The 13,894-nt window shown below is 40.1% G+C and overlaps 1 protein-coding gene and 1 non-coding gene across 2 annotated transcripts in view; both read left to right on the top strand.

The window, feature by feature from the left end:
* The first annotated feature begins 507 nt into the window (after nt 1-507).
* The window catches only part of LOC129241873 (mucin-5AC), a 204,705-nt gene continuing 191,318 nt past the window's right edge, over nt 508-13,894 (top strand). Inside the window, exon 1 of the mRNA XM_054878450.1 lies at nt 508-693. Within this exon, the coding sequence (XP_054734425.1) occupies nt 508-693 (186 nt within the window). The remainder of the gene's footprint in view (nt 694-13,894) is intronic.
* LOC129236639 (U2 spliceosomal RNA) lies at nt 11,650-11,847 on the top strand. Its single transcript, XR_008581696.1, has one exon. It is a non-coding gene; the product is annotated as a U2 spliceosomal RNA (small nuclear RNA).

The raw sequence follows: 13,894 nt of genomic DNA on the forward strand, positions 1-13,894 counted from the left end.
AATGAGAAATTGATTCTTACTGAGGATCAATGCTTGACTATTGCAAACAAACTACTGATTGAAGTAGGAATGATTGCGCCAAATCGATCGATGCACGATGCATTCAACCAAGAATTAAATCGAGAGCTGCAACACAATGTTGATACATTGCAGGAATTCGGTCGAAATAATGTGCCTTTGCTGAATGAACAGCAAAAACAAGTATACGAAACATTAATGCAAGCGGTGAACAATAATACTGGTGGTCTATTCCTCATGGACGCACATGGAGGAACAGGGAAAACGTTGACATTTCATTGATTTTGGCCACTGTTCGATCAAGATGTGACATAGCTTTGGCGTTAGCATCATCTGGAATTGCGGCGACTCTTCTAGATGACGGTCGTACGGCACATTCTGCCACTCAATTTAAACACAATTGATACTCCAACATGCAATATTTCCCGATCCAGTGCAATGGAAAAATTGTTGATGCAATGCAAGCTCATTGTTTGGGATGAGTCCACAATGGCACATAAGAAATCACTTGAAGCACTTAACTTCACACTGAAGGATCTTCGGCGAAATAACATCTTTGGCGGCTTGATGAAATTGTTGGCAGGCGATTTCAGCAAGACGTTGCGAGTAATTCCCCGTGAAACGCCTGCAGATGAATTGAATGCTTGCCTGAAGGCATCACCTTTGTGGAATAACGTAAAAACATTAATTTGAGAGTTCAACTTCAAAATGATCAAAGTGCTGCACAATTTTTCAAACAATTGTTAGCTGTTGGAAATTGAAAAGCCCCAGTTGATGCGACAGCTGGATTAATTACTCTTACCAACGACTTTTGCCGATTTGCAGACTCTCAATTAGCTCTTATTGAAAATGTTTTCCCCAACATTAGTGAGAATTATCGGAATTATGCTGGGCTAAGTCAACGAGTAATTCTCCCCGCAAAGAATAATGATATATGTACACGCACTGAATTTCACAATTTAATCAAAAATCGATGGCGATTTGGTGACATACAAATCCGTTGATTCCATAACAAATCCCGATGATGTAGTAAATTATCCAACGGAGTTTTTGAACTCTCTGGAGTTACCAAGATTTCCACCACATAACTTACAACTTAAAGTTGGTTCAGTTATTATGATATTGCGTCATTTGAATCCACCGCGACTTTGCAAAGGTACTCGACTAGTGAAAAGACTTATGCCGAATTTGATTGAGGCAACCATTATTAACGGAAAGTACGCAAGTGAAAATGTCTGTATTCCTCGAATACCAATGATTCCGACTGATCTTCCGTTTGACTTCAAACGATTGCAATTTCCGGTTCGCCTTGCGTTCGCAATGACAATTAACAAGTCGCAAGGCCAATCGCTTAGTATTTGCGGAATAAATTTAGATAATCATTGTTTTTCACATGGGCAGCTATACGTTGCGTGTTCACGAGTTGGGAAACCATCCGCTTTGTTTGTGTTAACGTCAGACCAAAGAACAAAAAATGTGGTTTACCAAAGAGCACTTCAATGAAATAGATAATTTGCGGACACGTATAACGCCTCGATTCAGTATTTACTTCGCATTCACTTTCATTTTTTATTTAGAGAAGTTCAATTAAATTACACTTCATTTTTGTAATCGAAATGAATTCATTATTGTTGTGAAATGAAATGAAATTTTTCCTTTTCAAATATTATAAAACAAAAAAATTATTTTTCTTCATCTTTTAATCGCCAAACGAAGCCATCTGGTGGCGAAATCGAGTTCGCCGGGCTTGCTAGTACTTACATATATTTTGTCCGCCTGTGTTCACGCCTTTGGTTTTGTTTGGTTTGTTATGAAAAGAAATCGTAGCATCTTTTGATAAGGGGTTCGGGTCCACTTAATAGAGATTTTTGAGTAAATTTTATGTAAAATAACTCTCCACGGCCGGCCAAGAGAGTGTTCGCTTAAGAGATAATTTGTTTCGAAATTTATACTTAAAACTTGGTATAGGAAAAAATGTTTGCCTAAGTGAGATGCCCATCTAATTTACGTGTCCGTTAGGAGAGGTTTCACTGCATACATGCACATACACATATATGCAATTAGTTCGTACTTCCTTTGTGAAATATTTGGCCAAGCAACTCCTGCAGTATGTGGTTTGCGTCTCTACGTTGTCTCAATGAAATGTTGTTTTTTTTTGTACACAGATAAATTTTCACACAATCCAAATTTTAGAATTTTTCCAACCAAATGTTTGTCGGCAACTTTCGCTTCTACTCTGCGTTAACATACGCACTTATTTTCTAATATCAAAAACAACTTTGCAAAGAGAATTTGAAATGGAAGCTGACTTGGCTCAATTTGACGCATTTTCATACTGGCGCATCCATCTCCAAAAGGAAAATGTTAAAAAGATGATGTGAGAAGTATGTTTTTCTTTTTAGTTAAGTCGAAACTTAGAAAGAAGCCAGCGCTAAGGCTCTCAGTGCAATAGCAGACTTTGCATATTCTGGCATAAGTTTTATTGACGCAATTTCTGGATAGTGACCCACCTCATCCCTTGGGCGCACTCTTACCTAGAAACTCACGGCCGTCTATGCTGCGCTATGATTTTGCTATTTTGCTTTATATTAAAATTTTCTCCTTATTACATTTTATTTATTTAATTTTCACTTTTGTTATTTTTTTTAACGCATCTTGCCTTGAAAATTGTCACTATTGTTATAAATTTGTAAAGTAGCTATGAATAAGCGAAGTTTCACTGATTTCTTTCCAAGTTTTCTGTTTATTTTGCCAGCTCTTCAAGAGGCCCGTGTCGAGCATACAAACAACATAACGTAGCGGAAATGAGAATTTCTGTGGAGTGGCGTGTGAAAATTTGTAAGAAAAAATTTACATTTAAAAAGGTGGCAATCTGTCGCAGCGCCTGACTTGACCTTCCAACAACTTACACTTTGCGCTCATAAACTTTCTTCATATTAGCCAACTGTGCCGCGTTGCCGTTGTTGAGTGCGGATTAGGCTGTTTGTGTATTTGTGCGTCAGACTCAATAAGGCAGCAATGGAAACTTTCTGACAAACGACATTTTAATGAGCTGTGCAAACCCAATTTTGGCTACTGGAAAAATGTTCGCTCGCAAATATATATAAAATATTCCAACTCGAAACGTCACACATGCACACACACACACACACAAACATGCGTGAGAAGTATTACCTAATGGTCGTCCCGCGGGAGGGAAACGGGGCTGGGTTGGGTTTTTAGTGGGTGAGTCGAAAGAAAAGTCTCACACTTTTCGGCTTTCAATGCTTTTTGCCACCTCCATAAAAAAAAACACACACATGCATTCGCACACATATGTAACACACCACTTTAAATGCACTCTAAACTAAATTTTTGGCAAAAACCCACCAAAGGAGGAGCAAATCTGTTTTGACATGAAAAAAAAAACGCAAAAAAAAAACTACTAAAATATAAATTTTTTGTCAAGCAACATTTTGCTGCAACATAATTGAGTGCATGTTGCGGCAGACACACAAACACTCGCACGACATGAATACAAATGGGGTCATAAGTGCTTACAAGAATCGCACGGAACATCGGGCATATTTTATTGTGGCACCACCGATCGCTGATAGTCGCTCTCGCTCTGACATTTCAACATAAAATCCATTAGGTCTCAACAACAGACGTTGCCGTTGCCGTCGTCGTTGATGTGTAGTAGTTGTTGTTGTAGTTGTTAGTGTTGTTGTTGGTGTTCCTGGTGTGCCTTAACTTTTAGTATGCAAAATGCAACAAGTCGCAGCTGTTCTTGCTGTAAGCTGTTTGTTTGTTGTTGTCGACACAGCAAGAAAAATTGCCACAAAGTTGCCTTGTCATGTTGTGCCATTACTGTGTTTTACCTCGCCTCCCTCTTCCTCTGTGACTTCCCATTACAGTTACCCGGCAAACAAGCCGCAAGTGCCGCCACGAACTCTTAACTACTTGCAACTACATGCATGCAAACACACACACACACGCGTATGCATTTATAAGTACAAGTATGTGTATGTGCGTGTGTGCAGTCGCAATATTTTCATGCGTTTGTTGGTATGCTGCTTGTACTCGTGGCGGTGGCATGTCACCAAGAGGGAGGGCTCCTTTTATTTGGAAGTGATTTACATAAAATATTCATATAAAGTCAAATTAAATTCAATTGAATTTGTTGCGCTTTTATGTTGCACTCGCATTCATAACTCACAAAGCGACGCACCCCGTCCTGGTTCATTTCCTGTGCAGTAACTGTTCATAAAGCGCAGTTGATTGTGCTACTTGCCACACACGCATACCAGTGCGTTCTCGATGACTTTGTGACACATTCGATGTTGCATTTCGCCGCAATAATTTTCTCCCTCGACGTGCATGTATGAAGTTGCAAATCGGCGTGCTACTGGCATCTGTGTGTGTGTGCGTGTGGTTGCCTTTGTGAGACAGAACTTATTTTCTTACATTCCACGAGCTTATCAAACTGTGGCACCGCCGGTTTACTGCATAAAAGACATGGAAATTTAAAAAGCACACAAAGAGGTGGTTTTTTTTTAAATGGCAAGCGATTTGTTGCTCTCTAAAGCTAACTAAGAGTTCCAATTTATGTAGATATGCATGAAACTACGGGTGAACGATATGAAGTGTTACCTATTCAAAACACCATAACTTTTTTGTGTGAAATTAGTTTTTATTGATTTCAAAGACAAAATTGTTCAAAAATGATTACAATTTTAACATACGATTCACTTTAGCTCGATATGACCACCTTTTGCCTTGACTATAGCCTTCAAACGGTCAAAAAATGAGTTTCATGCTGCACGAATGTGATCTTGAGGTATTTCGGCCCACTCTCGTATAATCGCTTTCGTCAGCGCATCCATACTGGCATATTATTTAGTCCTCACCTTGCTCTCCAAAGTGGACCAGATGGAATAGTTCATCGGATTTGCGTCTGCCGAATTCGAAAGCCATTGTGTGGACGAAAGGAAGTGTGAAACATGATTTTTTAACCATTCTTGGTTCACACGAGCTTTATGAGACGGGCCCAGTCCTGTTGGAGCGGCCATGGTCTACGACCGAAATGTTTGCATGTCCACGGCTCTAAACTAGCTTCTGAAACATTTTCCCGATAATAAGTCGCATTCACTTTGACACCAAGCTCGATAAAAACGATTGGAGAGCGTCCATCAGCGGTCACTGCGGCCCAAACCATTACTTGCGATGGGAAATTGCTTCGAGTGGCCATACGTAGGCTCAAATTCTCGTATGAGCGTTCGGTAAAGTAAGCACGATCGGTTTGAGTGTTTATGAACTGCTCAATTGGGAAATTTTTTTCATCAGAAAACACAATTTTAGGAAATTCGCCACGTTCGTGCAAGCGCAACAACTCCTTTGCTCTTTCGCACTGAACTTTTTTTGCTGGGGTGTGAGATCGTGTGCTTTTTGGAACTTGTAAGCCTTGACCTTGAGCTCATTTTTCAATATGCGGCGAACGCTGTCTTGCGATATTTTCAGTTCTTTGGCCATTTTTCTTCCACTTCGACGTGGATTTCGTTCAAGTCGAGTCTTCACTTTCCGAACCATTTCTGGCGTTGTTGCGTTTTTTTTTGGTCCACCTCCATAGCGTTTTGCAATGCTACCAGTATCGTTGTAACATTTTATAGTGCGATACAAAAACATTTTATTCACTTTGAGGGGACTGAGCTCACGAACAATGGCTGGTTGTGATTTTCCAGCCAAAAATAGGGTGGGCCATGTAAAATTTGCTTTTTGAATCGGCTATAAAAAAAATAATCAATATTTTTTCAAACCTTTTTTTTTTATTTTGAAGATTGAACATTGTCATATATGAATGAAAAATAATATCGCTCAAATGACTGCCACGACTGGCTTTACAATAGGCCATTCGATCAACCCAATTTTTAAGCACATTTTCGATTGTTTGGGCTCCAATTTCATGAATGGCAACTTCGATTTGGTGTTTTAAAGCATCAATCGTCTCTGGATGGTTCGCATAGCATTTGTCCTTAACGGCTCCCCATAAAAAATAGTCCAACGGGCTTAAATCACAGCTCCGAGGCGGCCAATTGATATCGGAATTTCGGCTGATTATTCGGTTTTCAAAAACGGTAGCCAAAAGTTCGAGTGTAACTTTGGCAGTGTGACAAGTTGCACCGTCCTGTTGAAACCAAATGTCGTCCATGGAAAGAAAAACTCGTTGAGCATGTCACGGTAACGCTCGCCATTTACTGTAACCGCGGCTCCTCGCTCATTTTCGAAAAAAAAAATGGCCCGATGATGCCGCCAGATCAAAAACCGCACCAAACAGGGACTCGTTGTGGATGCATTTGCTTCTCTACAGTAACGTGTGGATTTTCTGAGCCGCAAATCCGACAATTTTGCTTATTGACGTAGCCACCGATGTGAAAATCAGAAAAGAAGAAGAAGACTCACCACTTTGGAAATAGGTTTTCAATATTTCTCAATTTTGTTCAAGCGTATAGCGTCCCATTTCGTAAATGTCAAACCTTTAAGTAAATTATGAACACATTTGACATGTCATTTGTGTTACCATTCTCAAAAAAATAGGTGGTTCAAAAAGCAAAGGCTATATGGCCCACCCTGTATAACGCAACCACACTATTACGTTTGAATTCCATCACATCATATCGTTCACCCTGTAACAGAAGGCGCTAAAGTAGTCCTCCTATCAGAAAATTCTATAAATTTTGCGATTCTGTTTTGACATTTGTGTAGTAAACACATGCGAAATACACGTTAATAAACAATATTACGCTACACTGCTCCAGAACGCGGAATATTGCTGACTATTTATTTGACCAATAATCAGTCGGTGACTTTGGCACAACGTGAATTTCGTCGCAGATTTCCTCGCCGTCCAACGCCTACTGGTGAAACACTGCGACGTTTAGCCGCTCGCCTCGAAGAGACTGGCACAACACGAGATGCTGCCAGGCGTGGCAGACCCCGGAGTAGCCGTTCTGCTGTAGCCGAGGATGCCATGGAAGCGCCGTCGACATCGACCAGACGACGTGCCACGCAAATGGGTATCAGTCGACGGTCCTTACAGCGAATTTTGGTACAAGACTTAAAGATGTTTGCGTACAAAGTCCAGACGGTGCATCAGCTGTTAGCTGCTGATCCCCAATCGCGTCTAATATACGCTCAAGCCATCCTTAATCACCACCAAGAGGAAGATGAATTTTCATCAAAAATAATCATGAGTGGTGAGGCCCATTTCCATCTTAGCGGGTACGTAAATAAGCAAAATTTACGCTTCTGGGGCACTGTAAATCCGCGTGTAACCCACGAAGAGCCATTACACCCGCTCAAAGTCACTGTATGGTGTGCTGTTTTCGCTAGAGGAGTCATCGGACCTTTTTTCTTCGAAGACGTCGCGGGCCAAACGGTTACTGTGAATGATGAGCGCTACAGAGCAATGATCAACGAGTTCTTTTTGCCGCAACTTGATGAATTGGGATTGGAAAACATGTAGTTCCAACAGGACGGTGCAACGACACACACTGCACGTGTGCTGAAGGATGCATTTCCCAGGCGCCTAACCTCCCGTTTTGGCGATTTGCACTGGCCAGCAAGATCGCCTGATTTGACCGCTCCAAACTTCTTTTTGTGGGGCTTTTTGAAGTCGCGGGCTTATGTCAACAAGCCTCAGACTCTTGCAGCTCTTAAAGACAATATCCGTCAAGAATGTGAGGACCTATCGCCGGAAGTTTTGGCCAAAGTGATGGAAAATGCTATAAAAAGGGCTCAAATGGCAATCAACTGTGGCGGCGGCCATTTACATGACATCATATTCTCGACTTGATGTAAAAAAAATTAAAAGACCAAATAAAAATAATCCACAAGAAGAATCAAAGTTTTTCATTTTTTTTTTAAATTACAGCCAAAAATCATCGCAAGGTTACTTTTGCGCCACCTTGTATATGAAACTCTCTCTGCTCTTTGTATTGAACCAAGTATTTTTAAGTCTTTGTTGGGTGCTTCGTATTATACTTTAAAACCATTTTTCAGCACGAAATGAAATCAAAGTTTAACGAAAACGATGAGATGGATGAGGGTTTTTATATGAATTATTGAATTCTCTTTATTTCACAGCGAGCACCCATCTGAGGATCTGTCATATCTTCACACTCAGTTGCACAGCTGTTGCGGCTTTAAAAACTTTGGCAGTTGCATTCAGAGGCACCAAAAGCGCATTAACAAGTTCCCAGCACAAAAGAAAAGAAAGCAGCAGCAACAGCAACACGGACAGCAACAACAAGTGGAAGCACATGTAAAAATATTTGAATAGACATTAAAAAGTTTTGAATAACGATTTGAAAAGAACGCGCGCGAGTCTGAAGCGCTGACAAATAAATGAGAAAAAGTTGCGACACAGCTGCGAAAACTTATTCACGCTGCTACTCGCAGGAAATAGTAAAGGAAAGCATAAAAGAAAAGCATAAGACCATCTGTGAAGGAAATGAAATGAAGGATGTGCCATTAAGTAGTATAAATGATAATGCCAGCGAAATGTTGGCTTTAAGTATAACGGGACGCTGCGTATTCAACTAACTGTGTCGGAAGTCAAAGAAAATCGTTGTTTGCTAATAGTTTAGCGTTGTTAACAAGTTGAAAGGGATTATGGGATATCAAATTGGATGAATAGAATTACCTGTGGCAAAATGTAATCAGAAAGTAGCGCGCGTTTGCATTCAATGCTTGAACAGCGCGCGTAAAGGCAAACTTTGAATTTGATTTTGAGATTTTCATAATTTTGTAAACCATCTGCGTTCAGCAGCAATATATAATAATATTGCAATTTTGAATCCTTTTTCAAACTAACGCCGCTTTTCACAAGGTTTTTACTCACATTTGGTCAGCATACAGACATCAACTTTGACAGATATACCAATCAGAGTAACAGTGGCGGACATTTACACGATTCATTGGCATGCGTCCATGTCAATATGTCAACATGCATGCACACATACATAAATAATATATGTATATATATAACTGTAAATCTGTGCAATAATCATTTGTCAAAATTGACACAAACAGCGACGAATGCAGTGGCAGCACTGAGAGAGGATGTCAGCAACAACAACACCAAACTGCGTAAGCAAAATAATAACTTTAACACGAATGACAACAATGAGGTTAGCTTGTTGGCAGCGAAATGTTTATTATTTTCAATAAATTGCAATTGCAATGATGAGTTTTGACACCCGAAAAGCCGCAATTGCGCGACTATGCAGTTTCTGTGCGGTTCGCCTGCTGCACACTCGCATTTACTGACTCACATCCGCGGTTGATATGCCAGTATTTGCAAATACTCGTACATACGTACACACGCGTACACTCAAGCCCGTGCATGTTTACATATTTATCTTACATGAAAGTGCATATGAAGCGCATTAAAGGGTGGTTAAGTTTCAAGGGCCGGTGTTGATTTTGAATAAAATACAATTTTTTTAGGAAATTATTGTCACTTCTCTTTATTATGATAATATTGGTATGGCTCAATTACGCACGGAACAAAATATCGGCCAAATGGCCGCCGCGGCTTCGGCTGCACACTTCCATCCAATGGTCCAAATTTTCGATGACGCTGAGGCATTGAGGTTCTATGCCGTTAATATGCCGAATTATCTCATCCTTTAGCTCTTAAATTGTTGCTGGCTTATCGACGTACACCTTTTCTTTCAAATAACCCCAAAGAAAGAAGTCCCACGGTGTCAAATCACATGATCTTGGCGACCAATTGTCATAGTCGCGACGTGAGATTATTCGGCCATCAAATTTTTCGCGCAAAAGAGCCATTGTTTCGTTAGCTGTGTTGCAAGTGGCATCGTCCTGTTGAAACCACATATCGTCCACATCCATATCTTCCAATTCGGGTCATAAAAAGTTCGTTATCATCTCACGATGGCGAACACTATTCACAGTCACTGCCTGACCGGCCTCATTTTGGAAAAAATACGATGATGGCGCCGGCCCATAAACTGCACCAAGCAGTCACTCTTTGTGGGTGCATTGGTTTTTCGGCAATCACTCTTGGATTATCATTCGCCCAAATGCGGCAATTCTGCTTATTGACGAATCCACTATACTATTTTGGTCCAGTACATTGCTTAAGATTGTACATGCTTAAGAGTTAATCTTAAGCGTAATCGTAGTATGATTAAGTTCTTTCACTAATTCGTTCGAAAGAAAATAATTTCATTCATACTTCGACGTTATACATTACTGCTGTCAAACCACCATATTTGTTTTATACCAAATAGCTCAATTTAATCTGAATTTACGGTACAGTGTAGCCCGTCGTTTGTTTTCGCGCCACTATCAGCCGAACGCGCGACTCGATGAACAAGAGCGTACGAGCTGAGTGGCAGCGACACACGGACGGGTTCCAACCTTCTTTGTTTAGAGAGAGCCAATATTTACTCCAGGTACATTGCAGTTGATTCATATCAAATTTTTATGCGTGCCTATTTTTTTTTTTTTTTAGTTTTTTAACGAGCGCGAATGTCAACAAATTTTTATTAAGAGTTACAAAGGGAAATTGTTTTTAATTTTTTTTTAGGTTGTGAAATGCGTTGATCAGAACTGCTGCAGCCCACGCCGGAGTGATCTGCATATGATTCTTCACGACCGTTTTCTGCCACCTCCATACCCTATCACTTAGGTTGATTGACGCTTGATAATTCCGGACTTTAAAGAACATGACGGAAAGTCATTTGCTCCATTTCTAATACGCCTACCGATTCAACCGCTGAATGCCTTTATCAGCACGCCTTATGATCTCTATAGCGAAAGTATAGGTACGTGATGATTTAGAGAAAATATGCTGCAGTACATGCGGTATTTACTTCGCATCTATCACAAGAGCTGCAGAGCACAGGCGAGCAGCTCACATTGCACCAGCTAAGCAAGCGCGTATGTACCGCAAAGTGCGACCCTCACGGATTGTCGCAAGACGAGCTAATGAGTTACTGTGCGCAAGCGTCAACGGCTTAGAGTGGCTAGATCAGAACGAAGTTGAAGGAGTAGATGATTTTACTGAAAATCATATGGACATGTGATCCCAATAGTCTCTCTTGAAACCGCGCATGATTCTCCATGGACTAAATTAGAGTAGATATTCTTCTTTTAATCGCAGTAGTTACGATTTAAGTCTTCTACTCGTATTGTAAAATTTTTATTACACTTATAACTCTCAGAAATATTGATAACTAGTCTTAACTAGTCGTAAATAAAAGCACGAAGCAATTTTTTTTGAAGTGAAAACTTCTTTAGAATCGTTGGGAGTGATTTGAGAAAAAGTGAAACGAAAAACCGACCCTCTTGGCTACGAAGCGTTATATTATATGTTGATATAAACGTAGCGACGAACTAAATAACTTTTATTTTTTCTTGTGATTCGAACCAAGGATTTTGGATCGGAAGCTCACTTTGCTAGTCGCTCGACTACCGCGCCATGCTGTCGGCGCTGGCCTAAAAGTTATTTAGTTACGAAGCGTTATATTATATGTTGATATAAATAATTTTTGTGAGCGTGTAATTCTCAAAAGGTTTATTAGAAAATGTATTGACTAGGTAGTTTGTTGGTTGTGTATGGTTATCGCTTCTCGGCCTTATGGCTAAGATCAAAGTGTGGTATCTGTTCTTATCAGCTTAACATCTGATAGATCCTCCATCGGAGGACAACAAATGTTAAACTGATTTTTGGAAATGGGCGGAGTGTTTTAAGGGCTTGCTCCACCTCTGCCACGGGTTGGCCCGGTATTGCAGTACCGCCGGGATTTCAGCCTTGAATAAATACAAGAAGAAATATACTAATACATTTAGCTTTGGTGGGAAGAGACATAAATTTTTATATGAATACAAGTAGACGAAAATGGAAGAAATTTGTAAGTCTGTTTCTTCGGTCCGTTTGGGTATTTTTTTTGACAACATCGAAACCAAAGCATTTGTATCATATTTTATCTATCATAAGCCACTCGTATCATTTGTTGAAATTGAAAACATTGAGGATGAATAATAATAAAATAAAGAAAATAAAATATGAACTTTATAGCAATATTATTAATGAACCTATAATTTCCCGCCCCTAATGCTGCTTTCGTCTCATTCTCTCTCAGTTTGTTTTACGGAAGGTTTCACTTCTATCGCGTCTAACCGTTAGACTGGTATTTTTTCTTTTTACAATAACAATCTAACGCGTTTACATAAGGAACCTACATTTTGAAGTGAGATTGGGGGATGGGGGAGGGGGTTGAAAAAAATCTCACGACATCTCATCAGCGGGGGAGGGAGGTACAGAAAATTGAAAAAAACACCTCACGTAATTTATGGACGCCCCCTTTCCTGCCACCATTCTGACCATTGACGACGCTTGAAATGGTCAAGAGACTTTAGTTCTTGAGTCAATAAGCGTGTAAATGCAACTCTTTATGCATAATGTTCATCAACGACGAGCGTGAGAGGTGCAATTGTTGGGCACGACGACGAGTTGAGGTGGATGGCTCTTCAACCACACCATCGCGAACAGCAGCAATATTTTCTGCAGCACGAGCTGTACGAGCATGCACTGGTGTTTTCACATCTCCTACAGACTTGGTTTGCTCAAAGTTTTGCACAATTTTTCCGATTGTACGCACATTTGGACGATTAAATTGACTGAAAAAATCACGAAGTGCGCGATATGTATTTTGATTTCAACGCCCGTTTTCATAATAAGCCTGAATAACTTTAACCCGTTGCTCGATTATGTGTCCTTCAATGGTTCAAAAATGAATTAGTCTGAAATTAAAAAATATTAATTGAATTTCAAAAACAACTTGACGTTTAGGTGTGGTTCACATTCTACATCGGCCCTTAAAATTTAACCACCCTTTAGTATAAAAATTTGCGCAGCGTTGTGTGTAATATCAGCAGGGATTTGGTTTTTAAATATCCCGAAATTAATTTGAAGCCGTTGATAATAAGCGCCATTTGCAGTTGTATCATACTTAAATAAACACACGTGTGACACATGCATATGTGTCAAATGTGTGCAACTGGCATGCAGTTTTGCCGGGGATCAAGTACAAATGTGCAAAATAATTGGTGGTGAATAACGGAGAGGGCCGGTGCGCTTATGTGGCTTTGGAAAATGTTTAATTGAAAGCGCGCCAGCATAATTCAGCATTTACGTGCATATCTGCGTGCTTCATTAGTAATTCCTATATGGCACTCGAACTATTGCATAATGAGATAGTGAAAATAGATAACCATGGGGAAGAGAGTTCTCAGTATGGGCATATTGCAGTACACTCCACGAGGAGCCCCATAGTCAGCGATTAGTTTTCGACTGAGCGTCTGGCTCTTCAGTCCGTGTAGGGTTATTATTAATACAGATGCGCAAATAAGTTCCCACTGTTTGTCAATAGATGCCGCCAGCAGTGTGTGCTAGTCGATTCTAACATAGCCTAAACGTCATAAATCAAGCCTAGACATATGGGAAACAAACTGCTTCGACACATTAGTGATTTTGTTTTGGTATCATCTACTTTTGGTTTTGTGAAAATGTCTGATTTTGTGCCGAATAATTGTCATTTGCGGAAGCGTTGATTTTCCTCTTTCATTCGAAAAAAACGGTGGCTGAAGCGCATCGAGAGCTACAAAAAGTTTATGGAGATGCTGCTTTAAGTGAAACAACGTACCGAGAATGGTTCCGTCACTTCAAAGACGGTGATTTTAATGTTGACGACCGTCCGCGTAAAGGAAGGCCAAAAACCTTCGAAGACGCTGAATTGGAGATATTGCTTCAGTATTAGGAGTTACCCGCCAATCCATTTCCAAGCGATTGCTTACTTTGGGAATG

The sequence above is a fragment of the Anastrepha obliqua genome, chromosome 1 (assembly GCF_027943255.1).
Source record: "Anastrepha obliqua isolate idAnaObli1 chromosome 1, idAnaObli1_1.0, whole genome shotgun sequence".
Classification (NCBI taxonomy): Eukaryota; Metazoa; Arthropoda; class Insecta; order Diptera; family Tephritidae; genus Anastrepha; species Anastrepha obliqua.